Source organism: Pavona decussata, unplaced genomic scaffold (genome assembly GCF_977016875.1).
Source record: "Pavona decussata unplaced genomic scaffold, jaPavDecu1.1 SCAFFOLD_371, whole genome shotgun sequence".
In the NCBI taxonomy this organism is placed as follows: Eukaryota; Metazoa; Cnidaria; class Anthozoa; order Scleractinia; family Agariciidae; genus Pavona; species Pavona decussata.
In genome coordinates this window covers 167080-194267 of record NW_028145747.1, presented here as the reverse complement: position 1 = coordinate 194267, position 27188 = coordinate 167080, and the positions used below count along the sequence as shown (strand labels likewise).

Sequence of the window (27188 nt, the reverse complement as noted above, 5' to 3'; positions counted from 1 at the left end):
CGAAGCACTCGAGCCGGGCGGGCACAGAGCGCGAGCGAACCTTGAAACAGCGGAGAAAAAAAAAGATTTTGAAAAAGCGTCTAGAATTATCAAAGGGTCACAATTCAGAAAACAGGAGCACCGATAGCCTCCGTAGGAAGCTTTTCCGTGGGGTTTTGCACGTTTCCGCACACAGGGAACAACGGGCACCGCCGGGGACTTTCCATACATTTGTCTGTATAGCGAACGAGCCGTGAGCTGCTACTAAAAATAGTTCGCGGGAAAAAATACAGGGAAATGTATGGAAAATTCAAAACACGACTGGACGCTTTCTGTCACAGCTACATCCCTCCAATTTCGTTCTTAAAATTCTTTTCCTAGTGCCAAAAGTTTCCAATTCATGAATTTTTCAGAAGCGAGGTTTTATGAAAATTATTTGACATCGGATTTCCATACAAACACTGTTATTTCAAGCCTGCTTGCCTACCCGTCAAAATGGCGTCGAAAACCGTGATAAGGCCTATTAAATCCAAGAATTGCAAAGGTTACCAAAAACTGAGCGCCTCTTCCTGGTAAAAAATACAGTCCGTTTAGTGTACTCTTCCCCGCGGTCGATCGCACGATAAAAGGGACCTTCAGATTTGACTAGCAACGAGTACGAGATTGAGTACAAGTACGACTTTTCAAATCTGGTTTGCGTGGTTTAGAAAACCGCTCGTCTCACCAATCTTGATGAGAGAAAATAACGTTACTGGCAATTAAATCCAAGAATTGCAAAGGTTACCAAAAACTGAGCGCCTCTTCCTGGTAAAAAATACAGTCCGTTTAGTGTACTCTTCCCCGCGGTCGATCGCACGATAAAAGGGACCTTCAGATTTGACTAGCAACGAGTACGAGATTGAGTACGAGTACGACTTTTCAAATCTAGTTTGCGTGGTTTAGATAACCGCTTGTCTCACCAATCTTGATGAGAGAAAATAACGTTACAAATGGTACATAAACATCTTAAACATCCCAACTGCAGCGGAGGAGGCAAACCAGTCTTCTATTTTATATAGACAACTGGTAGGGACTGTCGCGAAACAAATGCAATAATTCCGGCGTCGTAGCCACTTAGATCACGACGCCTCAAATAACATATTTTAAAGAACCTTTAAAAGAATATCATGTAAACTAACTCGGTCCTATGTGTTCGGATTTTTTTAGGACGCAAGACTGATATTTAAATGGTAGAAAATGTTACTGCACGAAATCAATTTACGTTGCTATGCTCCTTTGCAACTGACGGCATACTAAACGACATTTTTGTTTTTCCCTCAAACTGCAAGGTTGATATTTTCCCATTAGAGAAGGTTCGAGGTGGAATTTCATTAAACAATATTCGAACTTTTTTGCCACAAAATCTGAACATTAAACTGCAGAATTTTAAAGCCTAACAGCGATTAGCATCAAATTTCTCCCTGTAATGTCACTGCTTATTCAACCCCTGAGGTCATGAGAATTAAGGATATGATAACCTCAGGTGAATTTTTTTGATATTTTAATAACGTCTCCATAGTACTTTTATAAGAAAAGTATGGGGACAAGAGAGGAGAATTTATTCTTTGATATTAAGGATTAAAGGGTTAAAGACAGACCATTCTGTTGACCAGTGAAGAATCTCTCGGCGATTTCTTTTTCTTGAGTGATTTTGAGTTCGAGATTTCAAGGTAAGTGTTTATTATTTTTGAAGCTTTTGTGCTAAGTGTCATACTCAAGAGCAAATATCGCAGAGGCTAAACTAACACAGCTGAGATTCAGAAAGACAGTTCAGGAATTGTTTACCTCTTTTTGAATCGAGAATATGCAAACATATCAACAACTTCTCAATTTAACACGGATAAAGATAGTCGATTATATAATTTAATGAATATGACTGAGAATATGCGAAAAAAATTAAGGACTGATCTCTCGACTTCAGTTATTAAAAACTTAACGCTTTAACCTTTTTTGTGCGATTTATCGTTCGCGGGCGAACTGTAAGTTACTTGTTCGGTACACGAGGAGAATAGCCTATGTCAGAAAACAAACAATGCCATATACAACGTTTGATTGGAGAGGTTTCTGGCATTGGCAGGTCAAAAGGAGTACTTTTAACGCTCTCAGGCAATTTCTAGTAAACTTTGTACTCTCAGGAGAGTTTAAGGCAAGAAAAAATAGGTTAAAAATGCGACATGTTCATATCTACCTGTGAAACAAATCATTCATTGCATGCAACCCACATTTTGCCAATTATAGTGAAATATCGTGCCATAGATTTGGAGGGCAATAAAAGGTTCCCAGCTCAGTGAATTCTCAAGCTACAGCCTGACAACATAATGCATTTTTCCTAGTTTAAGGACCAAAAAATTGGAATATTTGACCTTGTAACTCCACGGGGGGTCAATTATCAATCCAAACACAGAAAGAGATACAAAGGTCTCTCGCTGTTCTTGAAAACGATGTGTTGTTGTTGATATTTCCTGTCACTATAATAATACAAAATCAACCCAGAACAAGGTGAACTTAAAAAAATACAAATAAAACGAAAGGTGAAAGGGTTAATCCTGAATTCTCAAGTCGCTGATGATATCAAGCTAGGATGTTCCAAAAAATCTTTCAACTGAGCATAAATAATTTTGGAGATTTTTTCTCTGACAGATCTAAAAAGCCGTTTACATGACAGGTAAAAAAAATGGTACGGACCCGTTAAAAGTGCTACGGCACCCATAGTTTTTGAAAGAAATATGAACTATACATTATAAACCCTACATTTTATTTACTTGAATGGCAACGTACAGGACAAAGTTCATTATTTTTTTAAATTCTTATTTGGCAGTTGTTAAACAAAAGCCATTTTGATTGAACCTTACTTTTTTTAGCATTCAAAGGGTCGAAAATAGCCAGTAAAGGAAGGGTACCAAAAACTGAGCGCAAGTTCCCGGTAAAAATTATAGCGCAGATCATAAAATGTGACATCGAAATGAAAACTATAAAAAAAACGCAGGTATTTTCCTGCAGTGCAATACAAGACATGTTTAGTAATTTGCCAATTACAATAAATTTAGAATATACATTGTCAATTCTCCGTGAGACGTGTTAGAGGCGTGTAATTTCTTGGCTCTCATCAAATTGCTAATCCCGTGCAAATTATCTCTACTACAACGAAACAAGCAAATATTTCATTAAGCTAAAATCCAGCTGTATTTAACAATGTTGAAAAATCACTTTCTTGAAATATTCTGGACGAAAAGTTTCTGTTCATTTGAAAACGGTTGAGCGAACAGCTCCCAGCTTAATCCAGCTAAGGTAAGGCCAAGTAACATCGGCAACAATTTGGAGCAAATTGTCGCGAAACAAATTTGAAGATTGGAATTGTTTATTGCCCCTATTATATGCTACGCGCGCAACAAAGTTTTCAGAAAATAGACGCCATATCTACTTTCGGCACGAAATTTGTTGGGTGCGGAGATGATGATACGCCCAACAAACAATCGCAACTTGCAATGAAGGATTTGTTGCGCGACAGGTTGAACGAAAATGATACCCGTATTAACTGACTTTTAGTCGCAAGCATACAATTTTTGTATTTTTAAGACGTGTAGTATGGAATCTCATATCATTGTTAACTCTTCAGTTTTACAGAACTTCAGAAAGGAGGAAAACGGAACGACAATGCGTGGTGTTCTCGCGTTTTTGCTTTTAACCAGCCTCCTTGGAACTGTAAGTAACAGTAAAAGGTTATTGAAGTAAATTTGATTTACTTTCTAGCTGATTTACCTCCTAAAGGGGCACTATCATCTATTTTTTTGTGTTACTTTTAATCAATAGCCAAAAAACATACTTGAATCAGTGTAATCGTCAAAATAATGGTTCAGTTTTTGTTAACAATAACCCTACTAGTGCACAGAAACTAGTATTAATTATGTTTGACTGCGGATGGCTAGGATGAAATGGATTGCAACTTAAAAAAATAAGCCAAAATTTTTCAAGATCTTCCTGTGTATGGTAGAGAAAATGCTGAAAACTGATAATAGCTTGTTCTTGCCCATTTTCTTCCCGGCGTACCAACAGCAAATTTGTGATAAAAGGGGTTCTTTGTGAAATATTTGAGCATTTTTGACAAAGTACAGTAAAATTGCCGTCACAGTGCCCTTCTAAAATGAACAGAGTCGCGGGAGCGTAATTTGCAAAGTATTTGCCAATGACTTCTAGTCAAATTGTCCATCATATTATAACATGTATTCATCAGCAAATGACACAGGCATATTCGTAAAAAATCCGAGTGCTCCTATCAGGAGTCGAACCAATGACCTTCCGATTACTAGTTCGGATGCTTTACCACTGAGCTACAGGAGACTCGTGCCGGGAGCTAAGGCCGTTACAGTCAACCCAGGTCACGCGTGAACGATATTTTTGAAATTTGAACGGAGTTTTGAAATTTACAGGTCAGTTTTGAAAATCGCCAACGAGATTTCAGAGTTCCCGTATAAATTTCCCTAGCTTATTCACGGTATAACGCTATGAATGTTTCTTTACATTGCAAAATTGAATATTTCAAGAATAACAATTGTTTCCCAAGTATTTTGAATCTTTTTTTCAGTTAATGCGTCTTTTTCGGAACGATTTCCAGAGAAATGTCCAACATTCCATTCACACGTCGGACATTACAGAGAGAAATTTCATTCTTGGAAATACTGTTCACGCGTGACCTGGGTTGACTGTGAACTAGGTTCATGGGACAAACATCATGCATTCTGCTAGGATTGGAATGTCATTTTAATCATAGACTTATAACAGTTAAGACCGCTTGCAACTACAGCATAATGTCCGACACCAAAAAAAAGAGTGTTTACTTTTTAATCTTTAAAACGGAACACGATCACTCTCAGTTGAGGAAAGTACTGCCGAGTAGCTTTCCTTAAACATAGCAAAGTTCTGAGAATGATATGTTATTCAGTCAGTGATGCAGTCAAACTCAAATCAAAGAAATTCCCTGTTGTTCTGACTGGAGTCGGACCTATGAACTTCTGATTACTAGTTCGGATGCTCTACCACTAAACTATAGGAGAATCTCGTGAGCTTGGTCATTAACTAGGTTCGGAGTTCTTGTTTCCGAGTATGCCTGTGTCACGAATATATAATTCTTATTTATTCAGCAGGCTTACAAAAATATGCCATCACATTTATTCCATAGCAAAGTCCTGTTCATAGCTTTTTTCAGATGGCCACGATAGAGCGTTTTAAGAGTTGATCTTTTACTTTATTTTCGTATGGTCAGGTCCTCTCGACGTCAAGGAATCGGCAACGCAGAGGTACAGAAACTTTTTTCAGTTTATCAATAGACGTAAAAACGTGTGTAGATTGAACTTTTTATGAAATGTTAATTACCTTGCTTGCTCTCTCACTTTAATCAAAGTTATTACAAATGTGTATATGGTTTTGACTTATTCACAGTGGTCATTATCTAATAGAAAAAAAATTAGGGGCAAAATGAATAAAAGTGAGTAAAAACAAGCAAAACATGTTCCTTCAATTAAACTGTTTGCTTTTCGTTAATTTAACATCAGATATAATATCTTTTTATTCGAATGATGATGATCAGCCCTAGAAGCTTTGCGTCCACCTTCAAACTAAATCATCGCGATCCACCCATTTTCAGACCTGATTCTTGCGTTTCTCACCGAATGTTGGAAACTGATGATGTATTTCAGTCAGTTGCCTTGCTCTCTTTTTTGTTTGAAGATGAAACAAAATCGGCAAAATTTTTATCATAGTAATGATGGTGATGATGTATGACGATGATGACGGCGATGATGATGGTATTAAGGACGATCGATAATTATAATCTTGAACGTAAGGATGATGACGATGATAATAATGATGATGATGAGGATGATGATGACTTTACTTTCAACTGTGCGAACAATTTCAGGGCTGCCAAAAGATACAAGACCTGAAGCCCTCGTGAAAAGGCATGTCTATAAATGCCCCGAGTTAAAGGAGTGTGAAGATGACGGAGACTGTGATTCTGGCTATAAATGTTGTCCACTAGGTGAATTCCCCGGTAAAACGTGTCTGCAACCAGGTACTGTGCTCAAGTATTTTCAACCAATTCATCATAACCAACAGCCCGTCATAAGGGCTCTTGACCGTACGTAATAATGAAAATAGAAAGGCATGAAAGAAAGTGATGACGAAGACTTAAGAGAAATCACCGAGGATAGTTAGTGCAGATACAGAATCCGCCTTGCGCCCGTTTTTACACCAGACGAATTGTGAGACGCATAAATAAGTTGCTACTGCGAATTTTCGCCCGTGTTCGTTCGCACTTACAGAGGTATTTCGCGATCAAGTCAAGAGAAAAAGCCAATAAAACGAAGTGTGATTAAATACCTCTTACTAACCGAGCTCAAGGTCCGTTCTGTAAGTCAGACGGACCGAGTTTATGGGCGCGCGCGGGCCATAAATCAACTGGAAAAAAAACCCTAAGATCCGTAACTTACAGTACGGACCGAGAAAACGAGGTTAGTAAGATATTTATTATATCTCTGAGGTTAATCGGGCGCTCGGGAAAGGAAACTTTCAAATTTAGCGGGCCGTACATTGAAATACGGCCCGCTAAATTGATCAATCAAATTGTGCGTACTTACTTAGAGATATAAAAAGGGTATCTTAATAATAATAATAATAATAATAATAATAATAATGAAATAATAATAATAATAATAATAACAATAATAATAATAATAATAATAATAATAATAATAATAATAATAATAATAATAATAATAATAATAATAATAATAATAATAATAATTTTAATTTTAATTCTGATATTGCGCACTTTCCATGAAATGATCAAGTGCGCATCTTACTTGTTTTAATTTGACATAATTCTTCATTCCAGTAATCTTATACGGGCTAGTGGGTGAAATAAGTCCTAGTAGTGTTGTATTTTGCGATAGGAGAAGAAAATGAGAGCATGTCTTTTCCTATTATCATTCGATTATTTGTTTTGCTTTGTTTTGCAGAGAAGGTTGATCTTCCAAGTTGGAGGAGGAGGCGGTGAGTTCATGAACAAGGCCGCTTCTTTGCTGAAAGCATAATAGAAATGACAATAAAGCGGATGTCAAAATTAGATATAAAATACGATGTAAAACAAATGTTATAATAAAAGAAGCTGGCACTGTATATCTATACAAGAGAACAAGTGAAATATGAATACTATAACTTTCGTGAACGTTTCATTTCAGCATTTCAGTCCCCGGCGGTGCTCTAACCTGCATAGCAAGCGCTTCCGTGGGGTGTTTTTGTACGTTGTTCCCTGTTTGACTGTGCGGAATCGTACAAATCCCCACGGAAAAGCTTTCTACGGAGGCTATCGGTGCCGTCCATTTTCTGTACTGTGACCCTTAGATAATTCTAAAAGCTTTTTCAAAATCTTCTGTTCTTCTTCGCTGTTTCAAGGTTCGCTCGCGCTCTGCACCCGCCCGACTCGAGTGCTTTGCGCTGCGATTTTATCCCTGAGAAATCTGACAAGATAGTAACCCAGGAGGGGACGGGTGGGGGAAGCACGACTGAGGGTTATGTGTCGCTTTTCTATAGTGTCTCTCCCTTTCAGTAGAGTTAGCAGAATGTGTTAGCACGTCAAGTCGAATATAGTAACGTTACTTTCTTAAACACCGGTGATGGTAGAAAACTTCCCGTAAAATTGAAAAACTGTGGAAGGAAAACAAACAACATATACACCGCTATGCAGTAGATTTGTACTACGGAAAGTTTTGAAGGAATGCGGATCCGACGGATTTTAAAGAAAAAGCGTCGGATTAACGATTTGGACCAAACACGATAGCACGGATCGGCGGATTTCCTTACCCCCTTAACCCCCCTCCTAACAGCAGCCAGGCAGCCTGGGGCGCCCAAGAAAGTGCTCTGGGCGTCTACATTTTTGTAGCAGCACCTAATACTTCACATATTGGGCTCCTAACTCCTTGGCTTTTGGCCTTGTTTGGCTCCTTGAAATTGGTCTTAGGCAAAAGCCTTGATAATCAATTTCTTTTGTTTCATATTCTCGCAAGCCTCGTTGCCAAGCTAGAAATATTATACAGTTTAGTTAATTTCGTACCCAGATCTCAGTCGGTTCGGGGATGTCGACCGTGGCAGATCTGGGTACGGGATTACAGTTTAGTTATGCCACACAAGTGAATGTTACTTTTCTCGCGCGCTGATTGGCTAGCTCGGAGGCGATTAGCCAAGTACCATTCAATACAATCTACTATTACTACTTTTCAATACCCTAATACAATCCCTTGCTTACGAAAACTGCCGAGCACTAAAACTTACAATGAAAACTATGAAACATGTAATATTTTTCAGCATGGTTTCAACAACAAGACGAATTTCACAGAAAAATTGAAGAAATGACACTGTAGGAACTAAACAACTGTCTCCAAAAGTTTTTTTGTCTGCAAGCAAGCGAGAAGCAACTTTTTACAATAAGAAATCACTTACCGTGTGGCGCGCGAGATTTCATTGGCTCGTCACATGACGCGCCCCTCGACCGTTACTCCCCTAGTGGAGTGCGTGACATAACGGTCGGGTGTGATGGGAAAGGCGGGGTGTGAGAGGGGAGGGTGGGAGTGATACAGTATACTAAATATAAACACGAGGTGCTCTTTGGAATCAGTGTATTTTTTTAATGATATTTACATCTTTTTCATGGGTATTATTTATATTATGAACATTACATTTTCCCCCTCAGATGAAAGAGATGGTGTTGAAATGCAGCTTACACTCTTTTTTTGTTTATATAAGAACGTCTAATTTTGGGGCTGAGGCTGTACGTTCTTATTTTTGTTTGGCAATTTGAGTCTGTTAACTGTTATAGTATTTCAATAAATCTATGCGGACGTGACCAAGACACCTATCATTTGGGTTAACTGGACAATACAGACGGAAGTTTTACAGGTGTTATTTTATCCGTATTTATATTGTTCATTTTAAAAACATTTTGGTCGAGATAAAAATGTTCCTAACCGACTCTCAACCACCCTGTACCCATCCCTCTCACATTTCCAGTCACGCAAAACAATCGAAATATTTCCAGAGAAGTTTTTGATGCAACAACAAAAGTTTACTACCTTGCGGACTTCAAGTAAAAGTGGCGTGAAAGAAACCTTAATACGGCTTACGATGCACCAGATTTTTTTTTTATCTTATAAAGACCGCTGAAACTCTTGGAGAAGTTTTAGAGAGCATGTAAATTGAACACTCTGGTAGCACGTTGGAACACCAAAACACGCTCCAAAACTATTCATTAAACTGATTAAAGCTGACGATAGCGTACGTGTCTCTGTTTCTGTTTCCTTGAGTAAACAAGATTTCTTTCTCGTAATATAATTCCTGCATTCTGGTTTAGTATTCTTATGCCTGAGGTTGGCATGTTTAGATAGCATTCTTAAACGTCTTACAACAGTAAATTTTCACATTGATCTTAGGATCGAAGTTTCTAATAAATACGTGAACGCTCTGAGCGGTATCAAGCTCAAGTCTTAAACTATTTATTAAAACATCAACTATCTCTCTATGTTACTCTTTTTCTTGAGTACAAAGGACTCCTTTCTGGTGATTTCTTTTTTTTCTGACTGAATACGCTAGCGCTCGAGACTGGCTTTTAAGTTCAAACAACAGCAAACTTTCACATCGTGCATTCTCAACTGATTCATGATTTAGAAAGGAACTCTCCATTTTTATAAAACTTCTTGCTTGGACAAAGAAACTCCAGCTGAATTTTTACAATGTTGTTTCCTACATTTCCCATCATTTTATGGCGTTTAAAAGGCAAATTTGTTTAAGCTAACATAATTTGATCTGTGCATTTAGCTGAAAATTTAAATTGCCGAAAATTTTAGGGAACCGAATGATCTCCTTCGCCGAATTTAAGACCTGCTATTGACCTTCCGAAAGACTAACTGGCCTCTTTTTCGCATTTTTAACGACATATTTGCACCTCCGAAAACAAAAGAATTTCTGAGAAGCGTTGCTAAAGTTTGAGGTGACTTTTCACTAAAGATAACGGTAGTTTTTCTTCACAATTCAATCCGAATTTCTAAGGCGGGAAATGTCTTTCCGAACAGTTATTCCACCGCAATGATCCGTTGGGCGTCCTTGGCTGAAGCTTCAAAAATTTACGAAAACGTTTGGGGCGATCTGTACCGTTTGCAACGTCGCACATGGTTGGTAGAGAGGACAAAGGAACGAACCACAGAACAATGTTCCCAACCCTAAAACACAATGCAGCTGCAGATTATCAGGGTCTAGTGAAAATAGAGCTTTTGAAGGGTACAGGTTCATGTACACGATAATGTTTTGTAATAAGGTATTATGAATAAGTTAGCGAACTCTTATAGAGTTATTAGGGAACTTAAACAACGGTAAAGGCGTCGGCAATGACAAAGACACAAAACAAAAGGCTTAATGAGTAAAAACAATCGCTCTGTACGTGCGTCTTAAATTTTGGTACATTTCTTTGCCGTCTACTGCAAAACAACAACGTGAAATGACCAAATTCAAGGTTTTGTAGAAAACGCGAGCATACGGCGGTGAATTTTTCCTTCTCTTTCTTAACTTAAACGCCACTCGCAATTTGGTTCCTGGGTAGTTCGCTGTTTTTGTACAAGTTGGATGAGTTGAAATAACCGCGAAGTAGCACAAATGAAATGAAATTATATTTTCAAGTCACGTTTTCGTTGCCGTCCGCCGTTGTCGATGCTTAAGTTGCTTATTGACTGGGGACAACTTCCCAGAGTCCCTGTAAAGTGAAGCCATCCTTTAGTTTCTCCACTGCTAATCCAAGCTGGTCGGAGTAGACTGGTTCACGATCACTGGACTAAAACAAAAAAATAGATAGAGCGGTTTTCAATTAAAGCCTGGTTTACACGTACGACGCAAGCATAAGCATAAGCACAAGCATAAGCACAAGAAAGCTACGTGTAAACCGGTGCGACGCAAGCATAAGCGCCTTGTGCTTGCGCTTGTGCTTATGCTTGCGTCGTCCCGGTTTACACGTACGACGCAAGTATAAGCACAAGCACAAGAGAATGGAACGATTTCCATTCTCTTGTGCTTGTGCTTAAGCTTGCGTCGTTGCGTCGTACGTGTAAACCGGGACGACGCAAGCATAAGCATAAGTGCAAGGAAAGGAAACTGAAAAACAGTGACAAGCTGTCAGCGTACAATCTAGTTACTCATGCGTTGCCATTTTCCGCCATGTTGGAATCAAATCTCGGCTGCTTCCGCGCTTGCGTATGTCACGTTATGCTTATGCTTATCGCACGTGTAAACATCCTTGTGCTTGTGCTTGTGCTTATTCTTATGCTTGCGTCGTACGTGTAAACCAGGCTTAAGCGTCGAAAGTAATTGCGTTTTTGCTTTGGTTTTGCATTACCACGCGCTGTGATTGGTTAACAAAGCTCGCGCCACTTTCTCAACCAAAAAGATGCAAAACCAATCGTGCCTCGCTCGCACGTGTTTTCCCGCGCTTGGCGCCGGTTACACGTATTTGCTTTGAATTCTGATTGGTTCATTGCGCTGTTTGCACCTGTTGTGATTGGCCAGAATAATTGTTTTCGTTTTGGTTTTACGACACTCGATTGAGACAGATAAGTGAAGGACTTGATGCAAGAGGCAAGAGCTGAACGAGAGACAACTTTGTGAAAAGTGTAGTTTCCGTTGGAATTGCTCCGAGGGTTAGTATAGGTTGTCTTGTTGCCTTTGAGCATCAAGGTAGATCCCCATGCCTTAGGTATCTAGGGTTCTTTGCAATATCTTGGCTGTGCCCAACAAACAAGCTTTATGCTGTATTTTCTTATTATTATCACTATGATGATGATTATTTTAATTTAGAGCGGTTTTCAATTGAGTGCCGAAAGTAATTTCGTGTTTGTTTTCGTTTTGCATTACTAGGCTTTGTGATTGGTTAACAAAACTCGCGCCACTTTCTCAAGCAATGGGAATCCAAACCAAAACCAATCGTGTTTTCGCCGCACGCATTTTCCCGCGCTTGGCGCCAGTTACATGTATTTGCTTCCAATTCTGATTGGCTCGTTGTGTTGTTTACATCTGTTGCGATTGGCCAGAGTAATTATTAATTTGGTTTTGGTTTTACGACACTGCTCCATGCCAAAAACTTAACTGGTAACAGTTTATATTCAAAGAATTGAAAACAAAGTGCTAATAGTCTAAGATACTTACTTTGTCCCCATCAGCAAAGTAGGCCTAAAAAAAGACCCAAAAAAGAAGGATTAAATGGTCTCTTAGTTTCTTAAGAAGAAAATATTGTGTTTGCAGTTGGTCAGTTGTTCCGCCCACAGGTATGCAATAGCCAAGTGCCATGTTTTTTCTCTTTGGTGGTGAGGCATCAGAAAAATTCACCTTGGGTAATCATAACCTTAATTCTCATGACCTCAGGGGTTAAAAAAGCATTGATATTACAAGGAGAAATTTGAAGGGGGCCCTAGTCAGCCGCACCTTTGTTTTTGTTTATATGCGAGAGTTTGGCTATTGTATTTTATTCGGAGCATGTCGAAATGAACAAAATCACTGTGAAATTATTAAGGATAATGAAACATATTTTCAGGAACACAACTTACAGTAAAGCAATAAGATTTCGCTTCACCATGCAATGTCAATGATTTCGATGGCATCAAAAATGGCGGAGGCTGACTAGGGTCCTTTAAGGTATATACTTACAGCAAAAGCATCAGTTCCTTCTCCTTCATTAACAATTTCAATATCGTCCTGAACTGGGTCAACTGTTACTTCATCCACTGTTTGCGGCTTCAAGTTCAAAAAGAAGTAAAACAGAAACATCAAGAAATATATTGTTTAAACAACACGTTGTAAGCAAACATCCTTGGACACAAAATCCCGGCCGGGGGTGGGGTGGAGGGACTCCTATATAAAAGTGACAGGGGTGATCGTCGGAAATTTTGAAAAGAACTCCTAAAAGGTACCAGAAGTTTGCTTTGTGGGCGTGGTCCGAACAATTTCTTTCCATTAAGAGGTACCAAATCAGTTGACTGACATTTACTTCCTCTCATATTTTTTGGCTCAGTACTCTAAAAGGTACCACCACACCTCTGACGGAAGTCATTTTAGATAGGGGTGCTCATACTTCTCATCGACATTCAAATCCTAGTGCAGTATGCAGGATGCTTGTCCCATGAACCTAGCTTAATAGCCTAACTCCCATGAGTCTCCTGTAGGTTTAACAAGTGGTTTAGTATCTGAACAAGTAATCAGAGGGTCATAGGTTCAACTCCTGATGGGAGAACTCAAATTTCTTTTTCTGAGTGTGTCTGTGTCTGACTGACTGAAATAATACATCAGTCTCTCATTTATTCACTTGCTAGGCTTAAAACGCAACATCACATTTCTTTCAAGGACAAGATGAGAAGATGTCATATCATTTGACATGACAAAGCATCAACTTACTATTTCATAGACACTCTGTTTTTTATAAGAACGTCTATTTTTGGAGCTGAGGCTGAACGTTCTTATATTTTTTTGCGATTTGAAGCTGAAAACGTTCTTAAGATGTTCTTAAATTACATGGTATACACAACATGTATTTCAGTAAATTAATGCGGACGTGACCAGGAAACCTAAGTGCATTGCCTGCTAAGATATGGTATCAAGAACTGCTGATTATGACAAACCGAGATGTGTGCCACCATTGCTAATGTTATACCAAACATGCGCTTAAGTATTTTGGTTAATTTACATTTGCTACCTTGATTTTACATACAGATTAGCAAAATAAAAACGTTCTTAATCGACTCTCATCCTGAGGAATGTTCTTAATACGTTCTTAAAATTTTAGTTAATCTCAGCCTCGACGTTCTTATAAAAAAGGTTCTTATAAAAAAAACCAGAGTGTAGTACAAATGCAAGGCCAGAAAATATGTATGGTAATGACATATTCTAGTGTAAAATAGGAAATAAGAGGCACACAGCCAGTGCAATATTTGAAAATTACTCCCCAGGAAACAGCTTATAAACAAAGGTGGAAGATATGATATTAGGAATGTTTTACACTAACCTTCTCTTCTGTTTCAAATTCAACACCAAATATTGGACTGGCACTATACACCTGCAACATAAAATAAGCATTTAATACTTAATTCACAGTAAATGTATGGATAAAAGAAATGAATGCTGTGATCTCAGGGAATTGCCATTTTACCAAAAGGAAACAAACTTACATTAGCACAGGTTTTGGATGCACATTTAACAATCAAAAGTTTCTCAGTCCTGGCCAATACTTAAGGATGGTACCTACTAATACAGAAGTATTTTTGCATAGTTTATGACTATACAGGAAAAGCAGATCTCAGTATAGGCCACTGGAGTCCAGAAAGAAAATTGGTGGTAGCGGGTAATTTTTAGAGATAATTAAGCAACAGTTATTCTAAAAAGAAGCAAAATACAAAGCAATGAATGGTGTTTGTTTTCTAAATTGAAGCTTTATTATCTCTGAAAAAAGCATTGTTACCCCCAATTTTCATTTTGGATACCAAGAGCACTTGCTAAGTTCTGCTTTCTCCGCATAGTAATGTTTTAAACTGAGCAAAAATATCCCTGTATTAGTAGGCACCACCCATATAGGAAACCCAAGTATCTTGAGATGCGCAGAATGTATGCGCAGTAACAAAGTAGTCCTTAATCATATGGGCCCAATTTACAATTTGTTGACCAATTTCGTTTTCTGTTGGTGTAGCGCAGGGTGAAAACTGACCCAATTAAGAAAATCAGTAGGTCTACCACAGATTTTTGCATCTGCTCACTTGTTTTCTTTGTCAAATTGGGCCAAATCAGCCCAATTAATAAAATTGTTTGTATAATTGTTTATTAGCCTTAAGCTGAATTCTAGGTTGATTGTTATTATTAGATAGTTCATTGACTTGAATGTTTTTCTTAAAAATACAACCAAATTCCAGAGGGAAAATGGTGCTAGATTTCTTAAAAGAACAGTTGCTGTTGTAGGCCACATGTAATGTACAGTTCCAGAAAAAATCCATACCCACCCCAAGAAAGGCCATTGGAAATTCCTGAGGGGTGGCCCTCCTAAAAGCTAAAATTTTAGAAGCAAAGTATGAAGCTAAACCAGAATTTCTTAGGGGGAGGAGGGGTGCAAAACAAAAACCTTCCGTGGGGGGAGTATGTATATTTTCTGAAACTGCACAGTTATACCAAATTTAGGAGCAATCCCAGGAAAAAACGTTTCTCTCTAATTCCCCTCCAAAAAGCCACCAGAACTTGATAAAGGATTACAAGGAGCAAGTACCTTTTGTAGACTTTGAATTTCTTTTGCTGCTTCTTGTAATTTCTCTGCGGGGTCGATACGGAAACCAAGAACATATCCACCACTCTGAACAAGAAAGAAAAACTCAGACACCATGATTTAATAAATAGAGAACTTGTGGATGATATCCAAACCTAAAAACACCAATTCAAAACACTTTTGCCTTTTTTAGTGAAGTTATAGCACAATTTTTTACCTTGAAACCTATGTAAATAACAACTAACTGAACACATTTTATGTATCTCTTTTAATTTGGTTTGATTTAGGCTTTCTCCGTCCATTGCCGTATGCATCTTTTGTGCAGAGGTTCTATTATATAAGCTATATGGTTATGTGTAGCACCAAAGGGTGTGGTGTTTGAGCCATTATGGTCTGAAGTAGGGTGTAGATTTTAACGATTTTGATCTGAAAGTTTGAAAATGGGTACAAATTTCACAGAGACGGATACAGATTCTAGCAACCAAGGGCCAGATTCAAGAAATTCTCCTAAGTTAAGAGACATCCAATGTATTGTTTCTTAACAACAGCCTATTGTTAGACTAACAATAGGCTATCGTCAAGGAACAATACTTAGGATATATCTTAACTTGGGAGAACTTTGTGAATCTGTTCCAGGTCTGAAAATGGATATGAATTTTAGAGATTGAGCCTGAAAAAAGGTCACGGTTTGGAGACCCCCACCAAAAATTGAGAGGAGTAACTTAGTCTGTAACCCTCTGGGCAATGCTACTCCACCCCCCCCCCCCCCCCCCCCCCCCCTCAACAGTCCTCTAAATACATGTAATCCCTCCACCGTTTGGTGGCGGTTTCCTTGTTGACCTCTTTCCATTTTTGGGCATCCACACAGCTTTTCCATTGTTTTGTCCTCAATGGTTGTTAAATATTAAGAATAATTAGTCAAGGACTGTGACAAGGAAATGGAAAATCTATTTCATTTAAGGACGGTGCCTACTAATACCGAAGTATTTTTGTGCGGTTTATGACTATGCCGGAAAAACAGATGTTAACAAGGCCTATTGGAATCCAAAAAGAAAATTGGGGGTAACCATGCATTTTCCAGAGATAATTAAGCAATAATATCTCTAAAAAGCGCCAAAATTTAAAGCAATGTATGGGATTTTTTCCTAAATTGAAGCTTAATTATCTCTGAAAAATGCATGGTTACCCCCAATTTTCTTTTGAGATACCAAAAGCATTTGCTAAGTTTTGATTTCTCCGTATAGTTTTAAACCGCGCAAACATTTCCCTGTATTAGTAGGCACCATCCATAGGAAACCCGAGTATCTCGAGATGCGCAGAACGTATGCGAAGTAACAATAGTAGGCACCGTCCTTAATTAAAATAAGAAATCATTTTTAGTTTGCCACTAGTTTTCTCATGCATGTAAATATTTTTATGGAGGCCTTTTTGAAAAGCACCTCTCTGTGTTTTCCGGCCACAATATTGTAATTTATTTATGTAAATTGGTTTCCTTGTTCTTTAACTCCCAAGTTATTTTAGGAAGCCAATAACCCCTTTTTCTATTTCATTGTACACTGTATGTCATTTCAGCTGTAGTGCTCTGTAGGGGTAGAACAAAGTTGTTGTTGATCTTGTTGTTGTTGTTGCTTCGTAGCCTAACGTTTGAGTGGAAGTGAGACTGGATTTGACCTTGTTTTGATACAAACCCCAGTGCTTTTGGGATATAATTCCTGGTAAGGTAAGGGTGACTATATGGAGGGCTAGGGTTGGGGTGATGTGGGTGACTATATGGTACCTTACCATGAAATTTCCCTCTGAAAATGACAACTAGTTAGCATAAGAACAGCATTATCTGCATATGAAAAGAGCAAGGTTTGTATCAAAACAAGGTCACCCCCAGCCTTGCTTCTACCCAGAGACCAGCTGAGTGAGCAGACAACTACTAAATGAGCTATTTTACCTGGTGTGAGGTTTCCAATACCAACGCAAGTCCAAACTTTGAGTCTCTAATCTTGACTGATTTCTATTAAAAAAATGAACACATAAAATAAATAAAAAAATGCCCAATAGCTTTCACAGCAAGTAATACATTAAGGACGGTGCCTACTAATACCAAAGTATTTTTGCACAGTTTATGACTATGCAGGAAAAGCAGATCTTAGCAAGGGCTATTGAAATCCAAAAAGAAAATTGGGGGTAACCACGCATTTTTTAGAGATAACTAAGCAACAAGTATTCTAAAAAGCAGCAAAATACAAAGCAATGTATGGCACTTTTTTTCCAAATTGATGCTTTATTTAAAATCTCTGAAAAATGCATGGCTACCCCCAATTTCTTTTTGGATACCAAAATCACTTGCTAAGTTCTGCTTTCTCCACATAGTTTTAAAGCGCGCAAAAATATCCCTGTAATAGTAGGCACCACCCATAGGAAACCCGAGTATCTCCAGATGCGCAGAATGTATGCGCAGTTACAATAGTAGGCACCGTCCTTAATTATTAAATAAAACATTTCTAAAAATAAACCTGCAGTTGGGCAATACTGTGTGCGATCTAAATCTGAAAGTTTGACTGAATTAGAATTGACTGAATTAGTGTTGATGTCATTCTCATACAAAAAAGAAAAAAAAAAAAACAATTCCTTTAGTTTGAGGCGTATAAAAGGGTCAAATTTCACTTCTGGTTTGGTACAATACCGTGCAAGACGGGAGGTTGGTGAAAGTAGGGCTGTAATGTCAACACAGGAATGCTAGTCTTGTGATTTCTCTATTCCTCAGTAGTTTTTTGTGTGCCGAGGGGGAAAAGTGCATTGACGAAAATATGAATGTGAATGTTGAATACTCAGAATGAAACAACTGAGGAATAGAGAAACCACGAAACTAAGCTTTCCTGTATTGACGACACAGCCCTAATATCCCCATCATATACACTTACTTATACATTATTTTCAGTAGTTGTATTTTCTCTTCTTTAGAATAAGTTTTGTTTCTCGCCTTTTCTAATGCCCTACCAAAACATTTTTATCTCCTGCGGGGAAGGAGGAGGAGGGGGGGGGGGGGGTAACATAGAGAGAATGCTCAGAGAAATACTGACTGTATATAGGCATGTTTGATTTAGCTCTTAATCAGGACCCAGTTCTTCAAAGAGCGGATAACTTTATCCACTGGATAAGTCACTCACTATCCAGCAGAACAAATGTACTCCAACTTAACGTTTTTGGCAATTTTTCCACACAATCCCACACTTAAATTTGACACACGCTTTTACCCTATCCACAAATTATAGGGCTATCAGGAAAATCTTCCAAGCATTTCATCTGCAGGATACTGACCTATCCAGTGGATAAAATTATCCGCTCTTTCAACAACTGAGGCCAGGATAAAACAGAACCAACACAGGTTGAGGTCTTACCATTTGTAGATATGGAATGCTGACATTAAAGGTGTCATTCATGTTTGCATGCCATACCAAACGCACATTCGTGATGTAAAATGTTCCAAGGTTACCCTGAAACAATAGAGACAAAAAATTATCAGTAACAAGCTATAAAATAATAGAGAAACAAACAGTTACTTAAGTTGCATTCAGATTACTTCCAATCAATACAAAATGGTTCTTGATTATCATATTCCAGCAGACTCTTGAACAACAGTCAAGTTTAATTTAGTACGTTGAACATGAAAATTATCTACAGACTGTTGCATCTATCCATATGTACAATGTATGGTCAATCATTTAACAACCTCAGCCCTCTGTGATGGCTGGCCAATTTGCTTCTTACTTCACACAATTTCCCCAAGATCCCTTTTGAACATACATGTAACTCTTTCTGCCTTCTACTCCTGTTAGGTTGACTACAGTTAGAAGCAGGGATTCCAACCCTCCAGTTTTGGTCGAATACATCCCATTTTCGCTCAATATTCTCCCATTTTTTTGTAGCTTTCCTATGGTAAGGGAGATAAGGTTTTCCTTGCTTTGCTAGTCTTTTTAGCATGATCCTCTGTCATTTTTCTGTGGTATCTGGGGCTTCTTTTACCTTTGGGGCATCCTAGCATGAGCCTGCAGTTTTTTGGGTCCCGGCTTTCACTGTGTGTTTAACACTCTATTAGCCTCAGGTTATCCAAGACAGTTTTCCATTGAATATGATCTCAAAATGCAGACCCGGACCCACGTAGAAGCTCGTGCCTTGGGTGCTTCGGGTCATAGCTTTGCCGCTCCCAAACCTCCCTTTTTTAATTTCGAAGGGTTGGAATCACTGTAGAAGATGCAATGGTATTTTAATCAAAATGAAGTCAAGTGCAGTTGTGAGTTCGCTTTTATGAAAATAATATAATAATTTTATTATTATTATTTTAAAGATACATCAGAGGTTTGATTTTCTTTACTTTGTTTGGATAACTTTAAATGTTATCCAAATTTTGGTAGTTGTATAATTAAAGAAACACGAAGACTGAATATACCTGGTCACTTGAAAGGTTCCAGACACCATTGATCTGCAAGCAAGCAACAAACATGATTATTTTCAATTGATGACTGAAAAGTAGTCAACATACAATATTGCAACCATTACATGAGATTACTAATTTAGTTAATATTGGAATTTTATGCAGGGAATTGGTTAAAAAGTCCAGAAACAGGATATCATAATAATTTTTTTAATTGCAATGAGAGCACAGTTGTGTGCTGTATGAGCAACAAAATGGTATGGCGTATGTACATTTGGAGGAAAAACGAAACATCTTAAGGTGGCTGAAGACAGTTTGCACGCGCTTTACAGATTGTGTAAGTGATGCTATTAAGCGCGCGCTAGGGTTGTGGTACGCAAATACGGCGGTCGATAAAGTGATCCCTAAATTTGACATGAAATGGATAATAAAGTTAAGTTTTGATCCTAAATAACTAAGTTTCTCGTTTCTGGACTCTTTTTCTTTTCTTTCCGAGTAAAAAAAGAAAAAACATTCACCAAGACCTTTCGCATGCTTTTAATCTTTGCCATGAAACCCAAATTAAACCACGCATGCGCATTTGACCAAAAAATTGCGACTGGTTGTTTTCGTGGAAATGAACTGTTTTCTAAGGAACCGCTCATTAGAATTCCCTGAAATTTGGCATGAAAATAGTTCCCTAAAAGCGTAACTAGCCTACATAGAGAAACCTAAATCTAACAGAGGGTATCTTCACAAAACATTAAAATGCAAAATCAATATTTGCAGGAATTCTCTCTGTCAAAATTGCATGAAAATAGTGCAAATGTGTCAGTGTTTTGTGAGTTGTTCTGGATACAAAAAATGGAAAAAATCTAATGAGTACATTTTCTAAAAATAAAGGAAACCTACTATTTATGAATGTTTAATAGTTTGCTGCGTTGCCATGGAAATGGTACTTAGCTCAACAAGACGTACTGAAATACATTCTTTCTTAGTTGGTCTTACACCATACCAATTTTGGGCGTCCAGAAATACATAGTTTCCAAATAACGTTTTTTTACACCTGTACACTAAAAAACTGTATTCGGCCACCTTAAGGTTCATTATGAGGCTATTTTCCATGTAAATTATTTGGAGATTGCACTACTTACCACAAAAATATATCAAGAAGTTAATACAAAAGGCATGATTTGATTGAAAAACTTTAAAAAGAAGGAAAAAACTTGCTTGCAAAATTTGGAAGATGTTAAACATTGTTTGAAAAAAAGATTCTCAAGGTAAAGAAGATGAGGGGGGAAGGGGAGGGGAGAAGGCATCCTCCTTGGCCCCTCCCATACTCATGCTATGTATTGTCCTAACAAGAGTTTAAGAATTCCCACAAAAATTTACTCCACTTCCTGGAGTAAAAGAGAATTCAAATGACTGTTAATGTTTTCCTCAAAATTTCTCAAACTCATTAATGATTCATCAAGCCAAAACAAAGCAAATCACTACCATGAAGGAGGTTTGGAAATGTGATCTTAATTATCATAAAATTTCGTGAACTTTTGGTTCGAATTTCTCCAAGAATTATCAATAGTTTGAGAAGCTATATCAAACACTTGAAAGAGTGTTTCCTCCTATTTCCAAACACCTTGAAGTTGGTTAAAAAAACTCGGCTGCGCCTCGTTTTTCCAACCTACTTCTCGGTGTTTGGAAATCGGAGGAAACACTCTTCCTCGTGATTGATATATTACATCTAAAAATGTTCTCAAAATTAACTGTACTAACTTATTTGTCTTTGTCTTTTTTCGCTGTCATTTGCAGCAACTGTGATTTGGTTATTACCTTATCATAAACTTGTTCCAGTGGTAAAAGTCGCAGCTGTTTGTTGAGGATGAGTGCTCCACGAAGTTTCAGATCTCGATAAAGCTTTGATGACTCATATGCCCTAAAAATAAAAAAATAACAACCCTGAACTTTAAAGCTTCAATAGTGACCAGGATCCAATTTCTCCTCACAATATCACTGCTTGATCAAACACATTGGTCATGAGAATTAAGGAAATAATTGTTCACGTTATTGTAGATGAAAAAAATGTGAAATTTTCTGTTTCCTATCAGGTCCAAGGATTTTCAATTCACCTTTATTATTAAACCCATTATTTAAGTACATATATCAAACATGAAAAAGCATGTTTCAGCAGATATCCAAACACTGAGAAGTAGGTTGAAAAAATGAGGCACCGCCGAGTTTTTTTAAAACGACTTAGAGGTGTTTGGATATCTGATGAAACACACTTTTGAGTGTTTTATGTAATGTATCAAACACGAGGATAAGTGTTTCATCAGATATCCAAACACTGAGAAGTAGGTTGAAAAAAAACGAGGCGCAGCCGAGTTTTTTTAAACGACTTCAGGGTGTTTGGATATCTGATGAAACACACTTTTGAGTGTTTGATATGGCTTCTCAAATGATCAATAATTCTTCGAGAAATTCAAGGCTAAAGATGGCCAAATTTTATGGTAATTAGGAACACATATCCAAACCACGGTCACAGTAGTGATTTTCTCTGTTTTCTCTTGATGAATTATTAATGAGTTTGAGAAATGGCTTCTCAAATGATCAACAATTCTTGGAGAAATTCGAGGCTAAAGTTGGCAAAATTTTATGGTAATTAGGAACACGTATCCAAACCAAGGTCACAGTAGTGATTTTCTTTGTTTTCTCTTGACGAATTATTTATGAGTTTGAGAAGAACTTTATTACGACCCATTGCTATTTAAAAACCATTTACCATCTCTTGTATTGAATAAATCCTTAAAATAGTCCACATGAAGAATGCCTGGTAGAGTATTTAACATACCTGAAAACTGATATGACAGTTGTAAAAAGCCTGGGACTACCAGAGACCTAAAACAACAAAGTTATAGTTTATTATATATTGCAGTGCGAGGAGGCACTATATTGTAGACAGTATGTAAAAGGTGTATTGTGTTAAAGACGGTGCCTACTAATAAAGAAGTATTTTTGCACGGTTCATGACTATGCGGGGTAAGCAGATCTTAGTAAGGGCTATTGAAATCCAAAAAGAAAATTGGGGGTAACCATACATTTTGCAGAGATAATTAAACAACAATAATTATTCAATTATTATTCTAAAAAACAGTAAAATACAAAGCAATGTATGGCACTGTTTTTTTCCAAATTGAAGCTTTATTGTCTCTGAAAAATGCATGGTTACCCCAATTTTCTTTTTGGATATCAAGAGCATTTGCTAAGTTCTGCTTCTCCCTATAGTTTTAAATGGTGCAAAAAATATCCTTGTATTAGCAGGCACCACCCATACGAAACCCGAGTATCTCGAGATGCCCAGAACGCATGCGCAGTAACAAAAGTAGGCACTGTCCTTAAATAGATGAAAAATGTCTAGTTGTATGTGGAATAAAAATAATTCAACAGTGTGAGAGCAAGCCACAAATATTCAATGTGCAGTTCCAAGAAAATATCAATACCTCTCCCACAGAAGGGATGTTTTCTAAGATCCCCTCCCCTCAGGAAAATTTTGTTTTTAATTATTAGTATGGTGGATTGCTAGGGCAATGCATGAAAGTTGGCTGCGCTCATGAGGAAGTTGTTTTCACTCACCAGATTAGTAAAAATGAACTCAAATCTTGTGTTGTTGCATCTTGTTAACAGATACAAGGCTTCTGTTTGTCCTCTAAGTTTCTGAGGGGAAATTAAAACAAATTTTAAAAATACAACAGTTAAAAAATTACATGTTGTAATTAAAATTATTATACATACTGTATAACTTATATTATGTTAAATGAAAACCTCAAAATGAATACATACCGAGTTTGCTGATCTTGTAGACACATTGACAACACAGCTAAAACCCACAGCTGCAAGGGATAAAAGATATCAGTCCCACACACTTTTACATTGTAACAATTTATACAAACTGGGTCACTGTCAAAAATTGGCACATACAGGGTTCATACTCTTTTGAGCTTTTGAAATTCCATGACCTTTTCCATGACTTCTCCAAGTTTTCCAAGACCTAAATTTGACCATTTTCTTGGAAATCATCTTTCATTTTGGGAATGTTTTTGCTATTTTCTTCACAAACAAACCCAATTTATTTTGCACTTTTTAAATAAACATCATTTTCCATGACTTTCCAGGCCTGGAAAATGAAATTCTAAAATTCCATGACTTTCCAGGGTTTCCATGACCCGTACGAACCCTGATATACTAATTAGTTCAGTATGTGATGCTCACGAGTACCAATAAATAGGTGGGGTTTTAAGTGTCCAAAATGATGTAAATTTATTGGGTTACTATACACAAATAATTTCTTCAATTCAAGAGAAAACTAGGTAAAGAAAATCTTTTAATGATCTTTCCACCCTTACTTGTATAACTTTTTCACAGACTTTGAGATAAATATCTTGAGCAGAGTTCAGTGGTAGACACTGGCAAAAAAAGGTATACAGTTGCACCTGAGTCTACATGTAAGTGGTACCTACACCCATCTAGCTTAACTCAGTTTCTGTCAGTAGCATGAAGCGACTAGCAATATGTCTTATTAAGTCCCCCCTGGATGGGATGCTAGTCCATTACAGGGCTACTCCCAGCAGTATACCACCAGTACCCATTTATACGCCTCAGTGAAGAAAGACAATATGTATTAATTTTTTTTGCCTTTGAAGGAAAGAACATGACAATACTGAGAGACACACCTAACCTTAAAAAAGACACTAGAATGTTTCAATCAAAAGTTTGATTCAAAGTCTGACAAACTAACTACTATATCTGTTCATTGTGCCTCATTGGACACATAAGTAACTGATCAGTCAAATACAAGAAAGGGAAAATCAAGATTTAGTTTAAACAGGTATTTGAGTCTTAAACTTTTAAAAACAATATTACTCACACAAGTTAACTCTGGGCATACTTTGGGAATGCCATATCAATCTGAGATTGGTGACAAGAAGTCTTCCTGCAAACAAAAAGATATTTTCAGGTGCTAAGAAGTTTTAACTTCTTTCAGATATAAAACACAATATTTTTGTTGTTAGTAATCTCATCCCTGCTCCGAGGGTTTTTCTATGCATACTCTGGTCTTTCCTCCCTCCACAAAAACCTACATTTCCAAATTCCAATTCGACCTGCAGGACTGTCACTAAGATTACAAGTTGCTGGATAAATACAACAAGTAGGCGGGGAATCAAACAGCTAGGAATTTCTTTTCGTTCTATTTTCCCATGAAAATAGCCGGGGGCCACGTTCTTAGTAACCGGGGGAAATCCCCGGCCCCCGCCTCTTAATGACAGCCCTGACCTGGAAACAGTGGATGAAAGAGGCACTCTGTTGAAGCCACTAAAATTCCCATTTATTGTCTATTTAACATTTGCAGAAATTGTGTATACCTAGTAATATTAGAAGTAGGGTAGAGAAAACTGTTATTTAGGTATTTGAAAGGGCCTTCAAAGTATCTCAAATAGACCAACAAAAAAAGATGATGTGTTTCTTCTGTAGGTATGTGAAAGGTATACGAAAGGGTTTTTCCTTCCTGTCAAAAATGGTATATAAAAGGGAACCAAGGGTTTGGACCTTAGGGTGTAATAACGAGTAACAGGATTGCAAAAGCTGTGTTGGGGAAGCTGTAACAGAGTGTTAAAGTGTGATGTCACAAATATTCAAATTTGTGAAATTATGAGATTTTGATGAGATAGTCAGAAAGAGCACGGTGAAAAATGTCAACTTGCAAATAGTCATACACTTACTCAGTAACAGCTTTTATCCTATCCATCACCTTTTGAGGACCCATCGTGGGATTTAATATTGTAGCATTTTCAATTGTTAGTTTTCCTTTAATAATAGGCTTCAGTTAAAGTAGGATTGATTGGCATGTAAACTGTTTCATTGTGTGCCTGTAATTACAGATAACAGGATTGAAAAAGCTGTGTTGGGACAGCTGTAACAGAGAAGAGGAAGGGTTACTCAACATTAAAGCTTTATACAGGGAGGCTCTAGAGCCTTCCTGTATAAAACTTTCTGGAGTACCCCTTACCCCTCCCCCAGGTAGTCAGGTGACTCCATACAAATCAACCATGGAGTAATCAGAGTCATCATTACCAAATATCTCATCTTTGGAATAAGTTGCTGATTTTTGGCAAGTTGACATTTTTCATGATGCTGTAATTCTCAGTATCATTAAAATCTCATAATTTCACAACTGAAGGCTAAACATTTTGCAACATCACACTTTAAAACTCTGTTACAGCTGTCCCAACACAGCTTTTGCAATCCTGTTACCTGTAATTACAGGCACACAATTAAACGGTGTGAACGTCAATCAATCCTACTTTAACTGAAGCCTATTATTAAAGGAAAACTAACAAAATGCTATGATATTAAATCCTGTGATTGGTCCCCATGACGTGATGGATATGATTAAAGCTGTTAATACCCTTCTTGTCAAAAATGGTATATAAATGGGTAAGGGTTGGGACCTTGGGACAGAGGCTCCCTATATAAAACTTTCTGGAGTACCCTTTGCCCCTTCCCTGAGTACTCAGGTGACTCCATACAAATAACACATGGAGTAATCAGTCATCAACCATACCAAATATCTCATCTTTAGAATAAGTTGCTGATTTTTGGCAAGTTGACATTTTCACCACGCTCTTTCTAAGTATCTCATTAAAATCTCATAATTTCACAACTGAAGGTTAAACATTTGCAACATCACACATTAATTAAATTTAGAACTCTGTTACAGCTGTCCCAACACAACTTTTGCATCCCTGTTATCTGTAATTACAGGCACACAAGTAAACAGCGTGCACGTCAATCAATCCTACTTTAACTGAAGCCTATTATTAAAGGAAAACTAACAAAATGCTACGATATTAAATCCCGTGATGGGTCCCCGTGACGTGATGGATACGATTAAAGCTGTTAGTTGTGTATGATCAAACGTAATGAACGTAACGTGTAAGGCCATAGGCTTACCTCTATCACCATTGTTTCCCTTGGTGTCTTCGATCGAATCAAGTTTATCAATTAACACCTATACAGCAAAAAAAGACTTCATAAGAATTGAGCCTTGAATGTAAACAATTAAACAAAACAAATCGAGAAACTTGCCTCGCCAGGTCGCAGCTGCATTTGCCTGTACAGAGAAGATAAAACCGACAAGGAAATATTTTTAACCAAAAGAAGGAAAATCGACAAACGTTACAGTAAATTAAACTTACTGCAAGGTGATATCAAAACGAACATCTCGATCTTCCCATAAGTTGCAATCACCCATTCTGATCTGTTAAAATTTGTCACAAAATTTCCAGTTTTTTCCTGACAACCAACATGGCGGATTTGTATACCCTGGGTACGGTATGTCGGTTGTGTAACTGTGCGTGAACTGTCTCCGAGTGGCGTAGTGTTTGG

The 27188-nt window shown here is 37.6% G+C and overlaps 3 protein-coding genes across 4 annotated transcripts in view; 1 reads left to right on the top strand and 2 right to left on the bottom strand.

The window, feature by feature from the left end:
- Positions 1-27188, bottom strand: part of LOC146452322 (myosin regulatory light polypeptide 9-like) — a 48562-nt gene that overhangs the window by 20870 nt on the left and 504 nt on the right. The gene's annotated exons all lie outside the window — the stretch shown is intronic.
- Positions 3172-7178, top strand: LOC146452324 (uncharacterized). 2 transcript variants are annotated; one of them, XM_085098009.1, is made up of 5 exons: positions 3172-3306; positions 3635-3720; positions 5279-5312; positions 5933-6085; positions 7032-7178. In XM_085098009.1, exons 2-5 carry the CDS (start codon positions 3673-3675, stop codon positions 7067-7069), a joined length of 273 nt encoding a protein of 90 aa, XP_084954135.1. In that variant the 5' UTR covers positions 3172-3306; positions 3635-3672; the 3' UTR covers positions 7070-7178. The 2 variants fall into 2 exon arrangements, with proteins under 2 accessions (XP_084954135.1, XP_084954134.1); XM_085098008.1 differs by lacking the exon at positions 7032-7178 and having other exon boundaries at positions 5933-6272.
- Positions 10374-27147, bottom strand: LOC146452323 (BBSome complex member BBS5-like). Its single transcript, XM_085097996.1, has 16 exons — positions 26999-27147; positions 26889-26913; positions 26754-26811; positions 24670-24735; positions 23586-23635; positions 23379-23459; positions 22597-22643; positions 21579-21681; positions 19785-19817; positions 18736-18831; positions 17286-17348; positions 15347-15430; positions 14102-14152; positions 12751-12837; positions 12253-12276; positions 10374-10888 (listed from the first exon to the last, which is right to left on the bottom strand). Exons 1-16 carry the CDS (start codon positions 27052-27054, stop codon positions 10781-10783), a joined length of 1032 nt encoding a protein of 343 aa, XP_084954122.1. The 5' UTR covers positions 27055-27147; the 3' UTR covers positions 10374-10780.

Coding starts and splice junctions, on each gene's coding strand:
- LOC146452324 (XM_085098008.1), top strand. CDS start 3,673: ATGCGTGGTGTTCTCGCGTTTTTGCTTTTAACCAGCCTCCTTGGAACT. Junction 3,721..5,278: donor TAACCAGCCTCCTTGGAACT/GTAAGTAACAGT, acceptor TCGTATGGTCAG/GTCCTCTCGACGTCAAGGAA. Junction 5,313..5,932: donor AAGGAATCGGCAACGCAGAG/GTACAGAAACTT, acceptor GAACAATTTCAG/GGCTGCCAAAAGATACAAGA.
- LOC146452323 (XM_085097996.1), bottom strand. CDS start 27,054: ATGGGTGATTGCAACTTATGGGAAGATCGAGATGTTCGTTTTGATATC. Junction 26,812..26,888: donor TGCAGCTGCGACCTGGCGAG/GCAAGTTTCTCG, acceptor TTTGCTGTATAG/GTGTTAATTGATAAACTTGA. Junction 21,682..22,596: donor ACTGTCATATCAGTTTTCAG/GTATGTTAAATA, acceptor TTTTATTTTTAG/GGCATATGAGTCATCAAAGC.